Below are 17130 nucleotides of genomic sequence, written 5' to 3'. Positions count from 1 at the left end.
TTGTAAACACTAAAATGGCAGTTTATAAAAGAGAGTTAACAAATCTATAACATACTGGATGGCTTACACCACAGAAGGGTTCTGCCCCATGGGTCTGGAAGCTGGATCTGTGGTGAAGGTGTAGTCAGGGTTGCTGTTGAAGGCTGCGAGAGACAGTCGATTCTGGGCCACACCCTGGCCTTGGCTTCATTACCCCCATCTTTCCTTTCACTTCACATGCCATCGCCCCATCTGCATGTGTACCTTAATCTCCACCTTTTATAGTGACATAATCATGTCGCAGGAGGTCCCTGCCCTGCCGCTTAACTAATTGTGTACTTTGTTAATGTACTTCCAGGTAGGATAATAATCCAGCATACTTGGCATGAGACCTCAATATGTGAATTTGCAAGGGGGGTACACTTCTTAGCTAGTAGAACTAGCTGGGAAAAAAATTTACTAACTGTATAATATTTAAGCAACTTGAACAAGTGGGTGCATAGAACAGGTTCCCAACATAGACGTGAATAAGAGCATAAGGATGCTCTAGTCATAGCAAATGACATTTCAGTTCTATAAATAGAGAGTAAGTAGGCAAGGATAGTACTTTTAAGTTACTTAAAATTACTTTTCCTATGGACAGTTTCAAGCATGGACAAAAGTAGACAGAAAACTGTAATAAATGGTCATGAGTTTATCACCAGCTTTATTCATAATGAGCCCTTTGGCGGTTATGTTTCATCTCCACTCTCACCCACTTTTCTTTTCCATCTACATTTTTTGAAGCAAATCCTAAATATTATCAAATCTTGTGTGAAGCAAGACACATGGATTCCATGGACTGAAAAATAAATCACTAGGAAACATAGAAAATGTTTTAACTCCCTGTCCCCTTGTCACTGGGCCTCATTCATTTAGCCAGAACCTGTGATACAATATAACAAAGAAGGGAAGACTGAAAGAAGACAGCATGCTGGCTGAGGACTTTGTGACTCAAGGGATCACATGGGTATGATTCCCTGTGTGTGTGTGGTGATCTGAAAGAAAATGACCCCCAAAGGGAGTGGCACTATTAGGAGGTGTAGCCTTGTTGGAGTAGGTGTGATCTTGGAGGAAGTGTGTCACTACTGGGGTGGGCTTTGAGATCTCTTTTGCTCAAGCTTCCCTCAGTGTGATAATCAGACCACTTCCTATTCCCTGCAAGCCAAGATAGGACACTTAGTTATCTCTCCAGCACAATGTCTGCCAGTATACACCACTGTGTCCTACCATGATGATAATGGACAAAAACTCTGAAATTGTAAGCTGCCACCTCAATTAATTTTTTTCCTTTATAAGAGTTGCTGTGGTCATGGTGTCTCTTCAAGCGATAGAAACCCTAACTGGGACACTGTGTTTTCTTTATTTCTCCCATAAACCACCTGGATTGTTGGAAATGTATGCAACATGAACCATCAATGGACATAAAAAGCTCCAAGAGCTGGGTGGTGGTGGTGCATGCCTTTAATCCCAGCACTCAGGAGGAGAGGCAGATGGATCTCTGTGAGTTCGAGACCAGCCTTGTCTACAAGAGCTAGTTCCAGGACAGCCACCAAAGCCACAGAGAAACCCTGTCTCAAAAAACAAAACAAACAAACAAACAAAAAAAGCACCAAGAAACCTACAACCAAAGGACCAGAACAATGGTAGCTACTGGAATACAGTGTCCTTTGGTCCCATTTTAGCTAGGCACAAAAGGAAAGTCTTACTCCCCTGTCATAACCAGTGGAAGGCTACACCCCAAGACCTTCACGTACCACCAACAATGTGGAGGGACTTTTGGCCTCTACATCACCCACAGGAGATTTCACAGAGCCAAACAATGAGCCAAACTTCCAAACTGGGCAGCAGAGTCAGAATGAGACAGGGTAGGCTGGCCCTCAGGCCATGTCAGCTACTGCCATCAGGAGACAGTGGAACACTGAGCTTCTGCCCTCGTGCAGCAGCCATGATGCTCTTTTCCCTCTATGACCCCCCTCCCACCCACCCAGTATCATAAGGACACTGAACACACATGCCCCTGTGAACCTGGGGACACTTCAGAGTGACTGGCTGCAAAACAAGAAGATGAAATCACAGCAACACCCCAGATCATGAGGACACACCTGAAAGGCATATGTCAGTGAAAGAGGCAAGACAGTCTCAACTTGAATTAGAAAAAATAATGGCCAATATACATCAGTTCTGTGACCACACTGTCGTAAAAATTGTCTGACAAACATTTTAAAGTGGCTTTGAAAAAAAAAAAAAAAAAGAGTTCAGCCAGCAACTGCAGATAAGCTTGAAACAGGAGAAACGTTTAATGCCCCAAGAAAGAAATAGAAATGTGAAAAAAAAAAAAAAGCCAGGAAGAAATTTGGTAACTGAAAAACAAAAACAAAAAAAAGTGTAATAACCCAAAATCTTACAGCTCTCTCAGTAGTCACTAGAAAAATAAACATGACAGGAGAAGATCTGTAACTTGAAGATGCAAAAGACCTAACCTGTAGGGTTTCAGAAAGAAGAACAAGGACTCGGAGACATATGGTGAGGACTTCATATTGAGAGGAGATGTACACCTGTTTGAAGAATCTGAGTGACCCCCTCAGAAATGGATCAAGAAATAATTCGCCTGCGTGTATGTCTGTGCACATGTGTGCTTACCTAATTCATGGATATTCTTATGAGACTTATTTGTAAACTTTGATGAAACTGGCACTTTCCTGGAAAAAGTGGCACTTAGCCAAACCAGCAGCATAACCATAAGAAAATCTCAATAGTCTTATCTCCATTAACTTAATTAGCCCACACTTCAAACTTTACGGTGGAAACACTTGTGAGAGCATGTGGTGTGGTTAGTGGTCCAGGAATGAGGCTGAGAATTTCTGTGTCTGACAAGTTGCTGGGATGGTCTGAAGACCGTGCATGAGGAATACTCTGTTCTGCTTCTCCAGAGTCATACTCTTTAGCTCTTGAAGTTGCACATTTCAGGGTTTGAAATGACATTTGTATCCTATAACTTTAAAAAGGTTTTCATGTAGAACTAGAGAGATGTAGGCTCGGTGATTAGCCACAGATTGTCCTTCTAGCAGATGGGTTCAATTCCCAGCACCTACATGGCAGCTTAAAACTGTATCCACCTTCAGTCTCTGGGGGATCCGATGCTCTCCTCCGGCATCTGTGGGCACTGAACACACATGCACAGTCTTACAAGCAGGCAAAACACCCATAAACATAAAAAAGAGCCTTTCGTGCATTAGAGATCCTTTACTGTTAATATGGCTACTTTCCAAATAGATTATGATATGTTATTTATCCTTCCAATGTATCTATAGTTTTTTTTTTCTTCCATAAATTAGAATTACAGGCAGCTGTGAACCACCATGTAAGTGCTGGGAATTGACCATGTGTCCTCTCAAAGAACATTGGGTACTCTTAACCACAAAGCCATCTCTCCAGCCCTAATTTAAGTTTTATTTTTAAAGATCTTGCTTGGGACATATAGTTCAGGAGTTGAGTGCTTACCTAATCCACACAAAATCCTGGATTTAGTCTCCAGTACCATAATTTTTTAGTTTTTCCGTATCAGGAAAGAATTGATGGGATAGTCAGCCATGAATTTATAGTAGTCAAGGCTGGGGTCAGGTTGCCACCAAGCCTGACAACCTGAGTTCCATCCCTAAGATCCCTGTGGTGGAAGGACAAAACTGAATCCCTCAACTTGTCCTCTGACCCCCCCCCCCCACATACACAATAAGTACATCAATATAAAAAAAATTAACAGCTGGAAATAGTGTCATGTTATTCATTGTATTTTACATTTGTACATCTTTGTTTTTTCCATAATAAAAATGTCTTGGATATACCACTCAAATATATCTCTATTAGTGTTTTAATTGGGTGTTTAAAGTATTATTAGAGCCAGGTATTGGTGGCACATGCCTTTGGGAGGCAGAGGCAGAGGCAGGAGGATCTTTGTGAGTTTGAGGCCAGCCTGGTCTACAGAGCAAGTTCTAGGACAGGCTCCAAAGCTACACAGAAAAACCCTATCTCAAAAGAAGTATCTATTATTAGGTACCTTGAAAGATAAGTGAAATGCTGTTATGTCATACATTTACAGAGCTCTGGAGATACTTATCACAAAAAAGCTGACCACCTAAAAAATGTTTGCTATATTAGTTTCATGTGTCTTATGTTTGTTTCAGTGCTTGAAGCTCTTAACATGGAAGAAATGATGTCAGCCATTTCATGTTGGATGGAAAACCCAGGGCACTCTGCAGGACCAGCAGCTTTGGAAAGTTCTCAAAGGGTTCCCATTTTAATTATTGAAGGTTTCCTTCTCTTTAATTATAAGTAAGCCTTCCCACTCTAATACCAACCTGAAGGAATGCAGGGGTAGGGGAGAGAGAGCCTTGTGAACCAAGTGTGTTGTTATCTTAGGCCACTGGACACCATATGGAACAGAAGTTACTTCCTGACCATTCCATATGAAGAATGTAAGAGGAGGCGGAGGTACGTTTCAAAACCATCTTTGTGCGTTGGTATCCAAAAGATGAAATACAGGGAAAACAAGAAAAGTGACATTATTGAACAAGCCTTAACTCATAAGTCAAACGTTTTTCTAAAAGTGCTCATCACCTGGAGTAGTGTACAGTAACTTCTCTAAGAAGGGCTGGTGACATCCTGTCAGGCACCTTCCTCCTCACCCTCATGCCTATGCTCTGCTGTCGCTGCAGAGACCACCAGCTAGATAGGAGAGGAAGTCAGTCTGTCCATATTTCACTCCTTATTTTTTCTTGTACGTGTTCCATAATTCTTTTCTAAAACACAGGAGACTGAGAAGAGATAATTATGAACATTAATGAGTTACGGGGTTATTGTTTAAATTAGAGAACCAAATCCATTTTGCTACCTTTCTTAGTACAACTGAATTAAAAAAAAATAGTCTGAGTTCCTCTTTAGAGTTAACATGAATGATTTTCACATTATCTTGACCATGATTCATTTTGTCAATCATAATTTTGTATGAACATCAAGTTTCCTGCATGTTTTTCTAGTACAAGGGTATATGAGCCTCCTGACCCTCCAGGGTACTTTGATGGCCATGTGTGGCCCATGTACCTAAAGCACAGACAAGAAATGAACACCATCACTTGGAATATTGGTAAGTACCTTCCCCATTTCTCTTAAGGCCTTTTACTTCTCATTTATGTCAAAGCACAGAAAGGATTACTTGGAAAATATTTTCTCTCAAGGAGTTCTTAAAGATATGCTCAGGCAATCTCTGGGTTCCCCTCTCCTACAACTGGTCCTTGCTGGTTTCTTTTTCTCCTGGTGGTTCTTGTACCTCTTGCCAGATTCCATTTGGTCTTTCATTGAACCACCCTTGCCTGATGTTGCCTATGGTGGTTGAAGGTGACGGAGGCAGATCCAGTCTCTACTCTTACCCAGCTGAGGTTTCACCAGGAAACACATTATAAGTGTGTGCATTACAAACAAGTCTTTTCTCCAGGTAAGCACAGATATTAAGTACCAGGGAGACTGCCTACCTCAAGGTCCCTGAGAAAGCTGTCTATCACTAAACTCATATGAGTTTAGCTCGCCTTGGGGTGGGGGAATGACTGTCATCCAGACCATGGGAAGAACAGAGAAAAGACCTAGGGACAGGAAGGCATAAGCAATACCTAAAAGAGGCCATTTTGTTTTAGAAGAGAAAAGCAGAGGGAGGATGTGCTGTTGCTGCTGCCAAGGGCCAGGCCCTCTAATGCTAAGGGAATGTCCTAGGAGAATCGGGAAGCTCTCTACAGACAGCCTCTAAACACAGTCATGATTGATACATTTTCTTTTCTTTTCTTTTTTTTTTTTTTTTTTTTTTTTTTTTTTTTTTTTTTTTTGGTTTTCGAGACAGGGTTTCTCTGTGTAGCTTTGGAGCCTATCCTGGCACTCGCTCTGGAGACCAGGCTGCCCTTGAACTCACAGAGATACGCCTGCCTCTGCCTCCCGAGTGCTGGGATTAAAGGCGTGCGCCGCCAACGCCCGGCACATTTTCTTTTCAGCAAGATCTCTCCTGATCCAAAGGGTACATTTAGAGGTTGCAGTTTTGAACACAAGTACTCAGTAGAACTGGGGCATAAAAGTGTCTAAGGAACTAGCCGGTGATATTTGAGACATGAAGGAGTTGTAGATATGTAAGGAAGGACTACACATGTGTTTTGCAGGAAATAAGATTCAGGTACCTGAGAGACAATGTGCCAATTTGGAGGCAATATGAATACTTGGGCCTCGAGCTAAGAGACTGTCACTGGAGTGTTTGTACAGTGCTCACGTGGGGTGGGGAGGGGGAGCGGTGGCATGAGTCTGTTGGACAAGAGAGAAGAATCAGACTGGCATACTTTTCAGAGCCAAGGAGACTCATTCCTATAGGATGGAACTTGTTGGCTCCAGGGAAGGACTCAGATCTGTGCAGAAGGGCACAGAGTCCATGTCAGAGTTGTTGTTGGGTTGTGCTGTCCCAGCAGCTTCTGTGCCGTACAGGAGAAACATCCTCTTACACCCTTTGTTCCCTCCATCTAAAGTCCAAGTCTAACTTTGTCCTTGTTCTTTGGCCTAGTTAATGTCAGCTGTCAAATTCTCACAGCCTGGAGTCATCTGAGGGAGTCTCAGTTGAGGAATCACCTAGATTAGATCAGCCTGTGGCCATCTCTGTGACAGACTGGCAAGCCTGTCTAATGATTGATGTGAGAGGGCCCCATTCATTGTGAGCAGTGCCACCATACGAAGTTGGGCCTGGGCTGTATGGGAAAGCTAGCTGAGTGATCCAGAGAGCAAGCCAGTAAGCAGCATCTTCCATGGTTCGTGTGACAGGCTCTCACCTTGAGTCCCTGTCCTGACTTCCCTCAGTGAACTGTGATCTCAAAGTGTATGCCAAATAAACCCTTTCTTCCCCAAGTTACTTTTAGTTAGAGTGTTTTATCACAACACCAGAAAAAAAAATATATAAGACACCCTGTTTAAAAGCAGCTGGTCCATGGCTTCCGGTTCTTTGAGATAAAATCAATAAAGACACCAAGGCACACCCTTTCTCCAAAATTTCATCTCCTGTGCTGTTCTGTTCCTTCCTCCACCACTCACACTTCCTAGCAGGCAACTCTCTTCAGACTTCCTCATCCTTGCTGTTTTACGACTCCAGGGTCCTTTTTTTCTTTAACCCAGGTTAACTTCTTTTTCTACAAAAGTGTTCATGCCTGCTTTATTGAAAATACGTAACTTCTGACTTCTATAGTATGTCGTAAAGTCCAGACTGACACATAGTTTAAAAGCTTCACAGATGATCCCAGTTGGACATGCATTTCAAATTGCTCCTCTTTGGGCCAGGCACCCCTGCAGTCTCCTGATATGTATTATGTGTCAGTCAGGCACCAAGAACAAACCAGAGAAACTACCCACGTCCAGCTCAGTGAGCTAGTGAGTTTATTGGGATTACTTAAAGAAGCATGGTGACTCAAAGACAATTGCATGTCACCATGACAACACCTCCTCAAAGCGAGCTGCCTGTACAACCTTCTGGCTGCTCTGGGCATGGGAGAGTCCTCTGTCTCTGGCAGTTGGTTTCTGCTGATTTAACCTTTGGAAGGGGCCTTTTAAATCTAACTCTCAGGAGCTCAATGAGCCAATTAGTTCATTTACTTTGGAGTGTGATGAGCCTCCTTCCTCCCTCTAGGAGGGAGTGTCCCAATGCAGAAGAAATAGGTACACGGTGCATGCCATATGGACAATGCTTATCCTCTCTCTCTTTCTCTTTTCATTCTTTCCCTCCCTCCCTTCTTCCTTAGGTCATAGTTCTAGGTTCTTTGGTGAAAGCTATTGGTCTTTTAAAGAAATGCCGAAGCATCCTTTACTAATAAGCTGGACTTTTCTTTCCTGCCCCCTGACCCCATTCCCAAATAATGGATACAGAGACTTAATATTAATTATATATGCTCAGCCAATAGATCGGGCTTATTACTAACTAACTCTTACAGCTTAAGTTAACCCATTTCTATTCTTCTATGTGCTACCCCGAAACTCGTGGCTTTTACCTCACCTTTGAACTTGCCATATTGCTTTTTCTGTCTGGCTGGCCACTCCTCGGACTCCACCCCTCCTCTTCCTAGCATCCTGTCTGTCTCAAAAATCCTGCCTAGCCACCAGCCAATCAGCTTTTTATTAACAAGAGCAACACAGTTTCACAATGTATAGCAGGATAATTCTGCAGCATATTTGAACTGCTATTTCTCACTTCTTAGTTTACCTAGATGGAACAAGATCTGAAGAAGACCTCCTTTCCCAAGTGTTTGAAGATATCAAGCAAGAATTAGAGAAGCAAACTGGTAAATATTGTTCTATCAAATCGGATGGTGGAGGAAAAAGAATCTTGAGAACAGTTCATTGCATTCCAGTGTCAGTGTGCACAAATACCAACAAGGAAAGACTGTCTTCATTCATCCTTTGCTTGAAAATAGCTGAGCCAGCGATACAGTGCCTGTCTGGATCATGATCATTTTGTTTATCAGATAGGTTTAGATTTGGAAATACTTACTTCTGTTGCATCTCTTTTTTTTTCCCCACCTTTGGTTTTTTGAGACAGGGTTTCTCTGTGGCTTTGGAGGCTGTCCTGGAACCAGCTCTTGTAGACCAGGCTGGTCTCGAACTCACAGAGATCTGCCTGCTCTGCCTCCCGAGTGCTGGGATTAAAGGCATGCATATGCCACCACTGCCCAGCTCTGTTGCATCTCTTAATGGTTTGTATGTTATTTACTTTAAATTCCTAGCAGGAGGCTAACAAAATGGGCCAGAAATGGTTTTCATATATCTGGAACTCCCCTTTTTCTTTTTTCTCTTAAATGTTTTTCATAAAGTTTTTGGGTTGGGGGGGGGTTAATTTTCTTCTTTGTTTTTGTTTGTTTTTTGTTTGTTCTGTTTTGTTTTGTTTTTGAGAAATGGTTTCTTTGTGTAGCCTTGGCTGTCCTGGAACTAGCTCTGTAGACCAGGCTGGAGTTTTTGTTTTTCAAATACAACTTTCCTGAAAGATGTAGAAGACCACCTAAATCTGGCTCCAATGAAAAGAAAATCCAGAGATGGCCATAGCTTTTGGCTCAGCTGGAGTAAGGGGCTAGAATAGTATTCTCAGGGCTCTGCCATAATTCTGTGTGAGTTTATTTTTAAATCAGACTCACTCTACCCACAAACATGATAATCTGCTATCAGCATCCAATGTGAAATGGTAGCTTAACCTTTCCAAGATTGCCATCAGTGGATACATGGGGAGCTGGATGTTCCTGCATTGTCTTTACTACTTCCTAGATGTCAAATTACTTATTTTATACAGGTTTGTTTTTGTGGTGCTAGGGATTAAACCCAGACCTTCATGCATATGCTGTGCATCACTAAGTTATATACCCAGGCTTCATACATGTTCTGAGTATCACTAGGTTATATACCCACACTTCATACATGTGCTGGGCACCACTAGGTTATATACCCACTCTTCATACATGTGCTGATAGAGATTATATACCCAGACTTCATATATGTGCTGAGCGTCACTAAGTTGTATACCCAGACTTCAACAATTTTTTTAAGTAATTTTTCAATTGAACTCAGCTGAAATGACCTAGGGAAGATTTTTGCATTGATCTTTCTTGGATCACATGACTTGCTAAAGCTATCACTTTGGCCAGAAAATGGCACACTGTGATTGGCCATAACTAAATCCTATACCCCATCATGGTTGAAGGTCCCACCTGAGACCTGATTTTTAAATTTTTTTCCATAGAGAAAGTGGAAAGAAACACAAAGAAGGAATACCATTCTGGGAGGACAGAACTCTAGATCTAGCAGCGAGATTTGAATTACAAGAATTAAAATAGGAGGGAGCTAGAGAAATGGCTGTGTTAAGAACACTTGCTACTCTTGCAGAGGACTGGGGTTCAGTACCCAGCACCCACATTGGGCAGCTCCCAGCTGCCTATAACTCTAGCTCCAAAAGATCTGACACTTTCTTCTGACCCCTGCTGGCACCCACATACATGTGTACCCCTATCCCTTCCTTTCTCCCTCCCTTCCCTCTTCTTCCCCCCATCACACACATATGCAAATAATAATTAAAAACATTTTTTTTTGAGTAAAGATCTCACTATGTGGCTCCAACTGGCTTAGAACTAGCTGTATAGTACAGGCCGGCCTTGAACTCACAAAGATTCACCAGCTTCTTCCTTCCATAGTGCTGGGATGAAAGGCATATGCCACCACACCTAGCCTAATAAAGACAAATCTTAAAAAAAAAAAAATGATTCCTATGTTGAACTGATAGTACATGCCTCTGTTGCAGCACTCAAATAGATCAGGAAAGAGAGTCATGAGTTCAAAGACAACTTAAGCTATAGAGTGACATCCTATCTCAAAAAAAAAAAAAAAAAAAAAAAGGAAAAAGATTCTTGTGGTTAACACAGATCAAATGTCATGGTCAGCTGGCTTAAGAGAAAACAGTATTAGCCTCAACAGCAGGGAAGAATGTAGCAGGGTTTAGGGTGAGAAAACCCTGCTGTAGCCCACATGTTAGTCACTCAGTAAGAATTAAGCTTACCCTCTCTTCAGCAATTCCTCTCTGACTAGCCATGCAAGCCATCTGGGCCTCCCATTGATCCTGACTTCCTGGTTGTAAGGTCAGCCCTTTACATAGGCAGGAAGCCCTTTGAGGAAATTGTAGGACCATGTTAAGTTTTATTCATATAAATAGAACTAATAATCCTTACCAATAATCCTTATCCAGACCTTATCAGGGTAGGTCTGCCACCCTACCCTGATACCCCACCCTAATATCCCACCCTGCCACCCTACCCTGATACCCCACCCTAATATCCCACCCTGACACCCCACCCCTTCTGCCCCACGCTACCATCCCACCTGCCATCTGTTATTCTGATGGAAGGTAGGCCTCCCATAATGCGGCCCAGTCCACCAACATAAGTAGATGAAGAATGGTGGGTGATGTGAGTTGCTCAGCGTTTATAAATGACAACCCTGAGCCAGAACTACTTATCTGAGAAAGACAAGATACTCTCTGGCCCAGTGAGAGGGCTCAAGATGTTCTAGTGCCCAGATACTAACATCTGTTTTTCCAATAATGGCCAGAGCATAGACACAGGTCCCTTTTAGTGACTAAGTCAAATACTGGAGTTTAAGCCTTAGGATCTGTCTGACAATAAAGACAGAGGATACTTTGGTCATGTTCCTCAGATGCATTATACCCCCATGTCACCCCAAATCCTTCTTTTGCCATCTGCCCAAAAGGGCGAAGAACAGCTGGCATGTTGCAGCAGATGCTGTGAACCCACAAGATAGTATATGTCTGTGTATGGGACTCAAATGTGTGTGTGTGCAAGATAGAGGTAAAATAATAATAATAATAGAAACACTAGAAGATATAAAACTTGGAAACAGATCCACTTTGCTTGCCTCCAAGATTGATGGTGGCCTTCCATTGCCCAGATAAATTACTGTGCTATATATAGTAACCCAGCACCTCTCCAAGTTCTTCCAGCCAGAAGGATCCTCAGCATAGCCTGCTTTAGCCTTGAGCCTCAGAACACCAGGGTGACCTTTCTAAGGTGTCAAATGGTGACTCTGGGTTTTTTCACTTTGTGTAACCCTGTTCAGCAAATTCTTCATTATAAGAATATACAGTCATGATTATGATAAGGTAATAAAATTGATACATAAATAAAAAGGTAAATAACACAGGAAAGTTATTGCTGTGAAGAACACCATGACCATTGCAACTCTTATAAAGGAAAACATTTACTTAGGGGTGACTTACTGTTTCAGAGGTTTAGTCCATTATCATCATGGAGGAACATGGCTGCATTCAGGCAGACATCCTGCTTGAGAAGGAACTGAGAGTTCTGCAACAGGAAGTGAACTTTGTCACTGGGTATAGCTCGAGCATAGGAAACCTCAAAACCTACCCCCACAGTGACACACTTCTTCCAACAAGGCATACCTGTATCAACAAATTCATACCTCCTAATACTGCCACTCCCTTTGGGGGCTATTTTCTTTCAAACCACCTCTGTAAGTCTATATAGAGTATATGTATAATGTAGTCCTAATAAAATCTGAAGCTGGAAGTAAAATGTAATCATTTCCCAATGTTAATGTAACAAAGCAACTTATTCACCAGGACCATCTAGGTCCCTTTAAAAACTTTTGTTTTTGTATCATTATAAAAACATTGATTCTAAAGGGAAGAAATTATAATCATGTTCATTATCAATCCCTCTTTTATAGGAGGATGCTGTGAACACGTTGGGTAACCAGCCATGCTGATTTATGGGTTTTGGTATGTTTGTTGGTGTCCGTATTCATGCAGCTTTGTTGATGTTATATAATGAAGCTAAGTATCACTACCATTAGAAGATCGAAGGATGAGTTCCTTTTTTATTTCTTTCTTTTTAAAAAATTATTTATTTTTATTTTATGTGCATTGGTCTTTTGCAATATGAGTGTCAGGTCCCTTGGAACTGGAATTACAGCGTTGTGAGCTGCTATGTGGGTGCTGGAAATTGAGCCCTCATCTTCTAGAAAAGCAGTCAGTGCTCTTAACCACCAAGCCATCTCTCCAGCCCAGTGAGTTCTTGTTTTATACACCAGCATGAAATCTAAAACTTGGCATTGATACTTTAGTATAGAACAAAGACATCCCATAGCTGATACCAGATGGAAAGATAGAAAATGGAAAAATCAGTTGGGTGATGGTGGTGCACGCCTTTATTTCCAGCACTTGGAAGACAGATCTCTGTAAGTCCGAGATTAGCCTGGTCTACAAGAGCTAGTTCTAGGACAGGCTCCAAAGCTACATAGGGAAACCCTGTCTCGAAAAACCAAAAAAAAAAAAAAAAGAAAAAGAAAGAAAGAAAGAAAAGAAATGGAAAAATTAATTTTTATTATCATGTATTTGTATTTTCCTAAATTGAATTTGAAATATAATTTCTACCTAGCAAATAATACTACTGTAACTATCTGGCATAATAGCCTGTCTTAGTTACGGTTTTATTGCTGTGAAGAGACACCATGACCACAGCTACTCTTGTAAAGGAAAACATTTAATTGGGCTAGCTTGCAATTTCAGAGCGTTAGTCCATTATCATCATGGTGAGACATGGCAATGTGCAGGCAGACATGGTGCTGGAGAAGCTAAGAGTGTATCTAGTCTTTCTCTGTCCCACCAGCCAGCTTTCAAATCCTATGGAGACTTTCGATGAAAGTTCAGCTGATAGCTTAGGCTTGTTTCTAACTTGCTCTTATAACTTAAATAACCCATATTTTTATTGATCTGCATTCTACCATGTGGCTTTTTACCTCTATCCCATTTTGTGTGTCTGACTTGTTCCACATCTGGCTAACTTCTCTGCCCTTCTTCCCAGCATCCTCTGTATATGGAATTCCTGCCTAACTATTGGCCATTCAACTTTTTGTTAAGCCAATCACACTGACATATCTCCCACACAGTGTAGAGGAATATTCCACAACATGAGAGTTATACATCTTGATCTGCAGGCAGCAGATGGAGACTGTGTAACACACTGGGCATAGTTTGAGCATATGAGACCACAAAGCTCACCCCCACAGTGGCACACTTCCTCCAACAAGGTCACGCCTCCTAATAGTGCCACTACCGATGGGCCAAGCATCCAAACACATGAGTCTATGGGGGCCATTCCTATTCAATCTGCCACATAGCCCCAGTTCCCATAACATCATTTAGCTTTTTTCTAATTGTCTTGGATACTTACTTCTGTTACTGCAAGTGGTAACATCAATACCTAGTCAAAAAAAAAAAAACTATATGTGTTGTATGTAGTGTGCCTTAGTTAGGGAAGAAAGGGTTTATGAACCTTTCATAACACTCAAGTCTTCATGAGGTTATGAGGTGCTCCTAAATTGGAGCTGCCAGATGAGGTTTTTTGTTGAGCAATTTTTCAGTAGAGCAGTATCAGGAGCAGTTGTTAGCATTAATGGTATGTCAAGATTCACTGATTATTTGACTAGAGTTGTGTTTAGCTATAGGTTTTACAAAGTTTCTACAAAGTTTTGAGTTGTGTGTACTTTAGTGTTCAAAGTGCATTGTCCTTTGCAAATACAAGATAAGCAATTTGTCCCTAGATAAGAGCAGTGGGGACAGGAACTCACACAAGACAGGAACCTGGAGGCTGGAGCTGATGCAGAGGCCATGGAGGGGTGCTTACTGCCTTGCTCATCATGGCTTGTTCAGCCTGCTTTCTTATAGAACCCAGGTCCACCATGAATGGCTATACCCACAATGGGCTGGGCCCTCTTACATCAATCATTAATTAAGAAATTGTCCTACTGCCTGAAGCTCGATCTTATGGCGACATTTTCTCAATGGAAGCTCTCTCCTTTCAAATAACTCTAGCTTCTATCAAATTGACATAAAACTAACCACCACACAGTGGTTGCCTAACATACACGAGGCCCTGGGTTTAATCCCCATGATACCTCTCTATATGTCTGTCTGTCTGTCTGTCTGACTGTCTGTCTGTCTGTCTCTCTCTCTCTTTCTCTCTCTCTCTCTCTCTCTCACACACACACACACACAGAGTCTATGCATACTGTTGGTTTTATTTTTTAATTACATTCTTAGAATAAGGTCTCAGAACTAGTACTTGTGTGGACAGAGTGCAATAATTTATACATTTTGCTTTTATTTTACATTTTACATTTTTACATTTATTTCAGCAATTAAATACTATACTTGAGAAAATATGTTTTCTCTGACAAAACTGAATAGTAAGAATGCATCAGGTTTTTTCTTGAGTTTCTGAACAGTTCACCTAAGCCTCCTTCATTTACAACACTGGATTGAAGGTTAGGATACTTCTTTCCCATATCCAGACAACACTCAAACAAAAAGCATGCCTGCAGGCAGCTGCCCTTTGATGAACTTCTGGTCCTCAAAATTTTCTCTTCCTATAGTCAAGTATCTATGCCAGCTGTAAATGATATTGGGCATCTGGGCTTTCTAGTTTTCATTGTTTGATGATTATGTACACATTTATAATGTGCTTGGTCATTTCCATCACCCATAATGCTCTCTCATCACCCTGCCACTCCCATTGAACCCCTTCTTTCCAATACATCACCCTCCTATTTTCATGTCATTTTTTTCTATGTTTACTTTGGTTGTTAATTTGTTGTGTTATCGTTGTTGCTTGTGAACCACTGAGTTTAATTAGGGTTGTGTGAGCATAGGTAGGCAGTGTTTACCAGAACATAGTCAACTTACCAATGGTTACACCACTGAGGAAAACAGCTTCCCCTCCTCAAGACACAATTAACCACAAATAGTTCAAGAGAAATGGGGTCTCAGGAGCCCCTCTCTATCATGACATAGTATTGGTGGACCCCATCTTGGGCAGGTCTTGTGCATAAAACCATAGCTTCAGTGAGTTCACTGGTACCACAGTCATTTCAAATCCAGAAGATAGTGTGTCACTCTCCTCCTGATGTTCCAGCTCTCAGTCCCTTCTGCCCCCTCTTCTGAAATGTCCTTTGAGCCTTGGGAGGCAGAGTAGGGATAAATATGTCCTGTCTGTGGCTTAACATTAAATAGTCACTGTTCTCAATAATGAGTCTTCATCTACTGTTGAGGTTGTCTAATTTCTAAAGACAGGCTTAAAATTTGATGCAAGGATTAAAACAATGGGATTTGTATTCAATGTGGTTCTTTACGGAGAAAGCAGAATTTTTGCCTCAAAATCCTTTTAATCTTAACATTGTTAGGTATTAGGTGTGAAGACCTAATCAAATAAGACTTGGAGTACTCATATTTTTTTCTTTATTCCTAAGGTTTGTGAGTAACAGCGCAACGATGGAATGCAGCAAGTCCTCCTGCGATGGATTAAGAAACTTAAAGACAGAAAACCCTATCTTGGAAAAAAACAAAGAAACATGGAGGGATGTGCTGAAGAACATTAACCAGGTTGCAGTGTGCCCTGCAGGACAGTGACAACTCTTCTGTATTTTTGTTCATTTTATCACACTTTTCACAATGTGGTGTAGAGCAGTGTGTGCCCATGCTATTGGACAGGAACCTCTCATGAATACAAGATGGCTTGCTCTCACTCTGCTGAAGGCACAGCACAGCTCACGCACAAAGGGTCAGTTCCTCTATAAGAACGGAGGTCAGATTTTTCTGACTAGGACCTAGCATGAGAAAAAGATTGCTGTCTAGTCCACAATGCATATTGTGTTGTGTGTGTTTCTGCATTTGTGCATGAAGTTGTGTCTCCATGTTATTCTGCATATTTATGTTGTCTTCACACACTCAAACACTATGCATGGTTTTTTTCTAGTTTTCATTGTGTTTGTATCGATTATAATTTTTAATTTGGTAAATGCTGTCTGCAATCACATAGCAATGCTCCCCACCTGCAACCAGCACCATTACCCAATATAAGGGTCTCACTTTGACTGGGTCAGAAGTCACTGCAGCATCTGGAGACTTTGTGCTTTGTAGTAGTGGGTTTTCTTCTGCTTGTCCAATATCAGGTGTCTCTCTGATGAGATTTCTTTTATCCACAGAAGGATTTGGTGTATTTCACTTGGTTTTCTGAAACCAACACTCTGAATTACAAAGTCTTCAGTCATATGTAAAACCAAGGCCTTTTTTTGAAAGGCGTGGGCAGTGGGTGGGAATTGTGTAATTTCTTAATGCCTCTTTCAGTGTTGGGATTAAAATTATGTATATGTGTAGACCAGTCCTAATTTATATATGAAATTTGTTTATTAATAATAAAATAGTTACCCACAATCTTCTCAATTCATATGTATGTATGTGTATATACATTCATATGTATGTATGTATGTGTTGTGTATGTATGTATAGTTATAGTTATATTGACTCATCTGGTCAGTTGTTATTTATTTCCAACATTCATTGATAACTAGTGTTTTTGGTTGTATACAATACAAAAAATACAAAACATAAACAAAACCAAACCTGGGCTCAAATTAGCAGCTACCTGCATATTTTTGGCCAAGCTGTTTAAAGTCCTGATTTTAATTATCCTTAAT

At 41.2% G+C, this 17130-nt stretch overlaps 1 protein-coding gene across 3 annotated transcripts in view; it reads left to right on the top strand.

The window, feature by feature from the left end:
* LOC100751894 (nicotinamide riboside kinase 1) overlaps positions 1–16886 on the top strand; it is a 27034-nt gene extending 10148 nt beyond the window's left edge. Inside the window, exons 5-10 of one of the 3 annotated variants that reach the window (XM_027406553.2) lie at positions 4203–4350; positions 4438–4509; positions 5055–5161; positions 8283–8366; positions 12325–12376; positions 15904–16886. In XM_027406553.2, coding sequence (XP_027262354.1) covers positions 4203–4350; positions 4438–4509; positions 5055–5161; positions 8283–8366; positions 12325–12350 — 437 coding nt within the window. In that variant the 3' untranslated portion in view covers positions 12351–12376; positions 15904–16886. Of the gene's footprint in view, positions 1–4202; positions 4351–4437; positions 4510–5054; positions 5162–5354; positions 5816–8282; positions 8367–12324; positions 12377–15903 lie in introns of those variants that run through there. The other 2 variants (XM_027406554.2, XM_035441932.1) reach the window with 2 other exon arrangements.
* The last annotated feature ends 244 nt before the right edge of the window (positions 16887–17130 follow it).

The sequence above is a fragment of the Cricetulus griseus genome, chromosome 3 (assembly GCF_003668045.3).
Source record: "Cricetulus griseus strain 17A/GY chromosome 3, alternate assembly CriGri-PICRH-1.0, whole genome shotgun sequence".
NCBI lineage: Eukaryota > Metazoa > Chordata > Mammalia > Rodentia > Cricetidae > Cricetulus > Cricetulus griseus.
The sequence above is the reverse complement of the archived record's forward strand: the minus strand, read 5'-3'. Positions and strand labels throughout refer to the sequence as shown.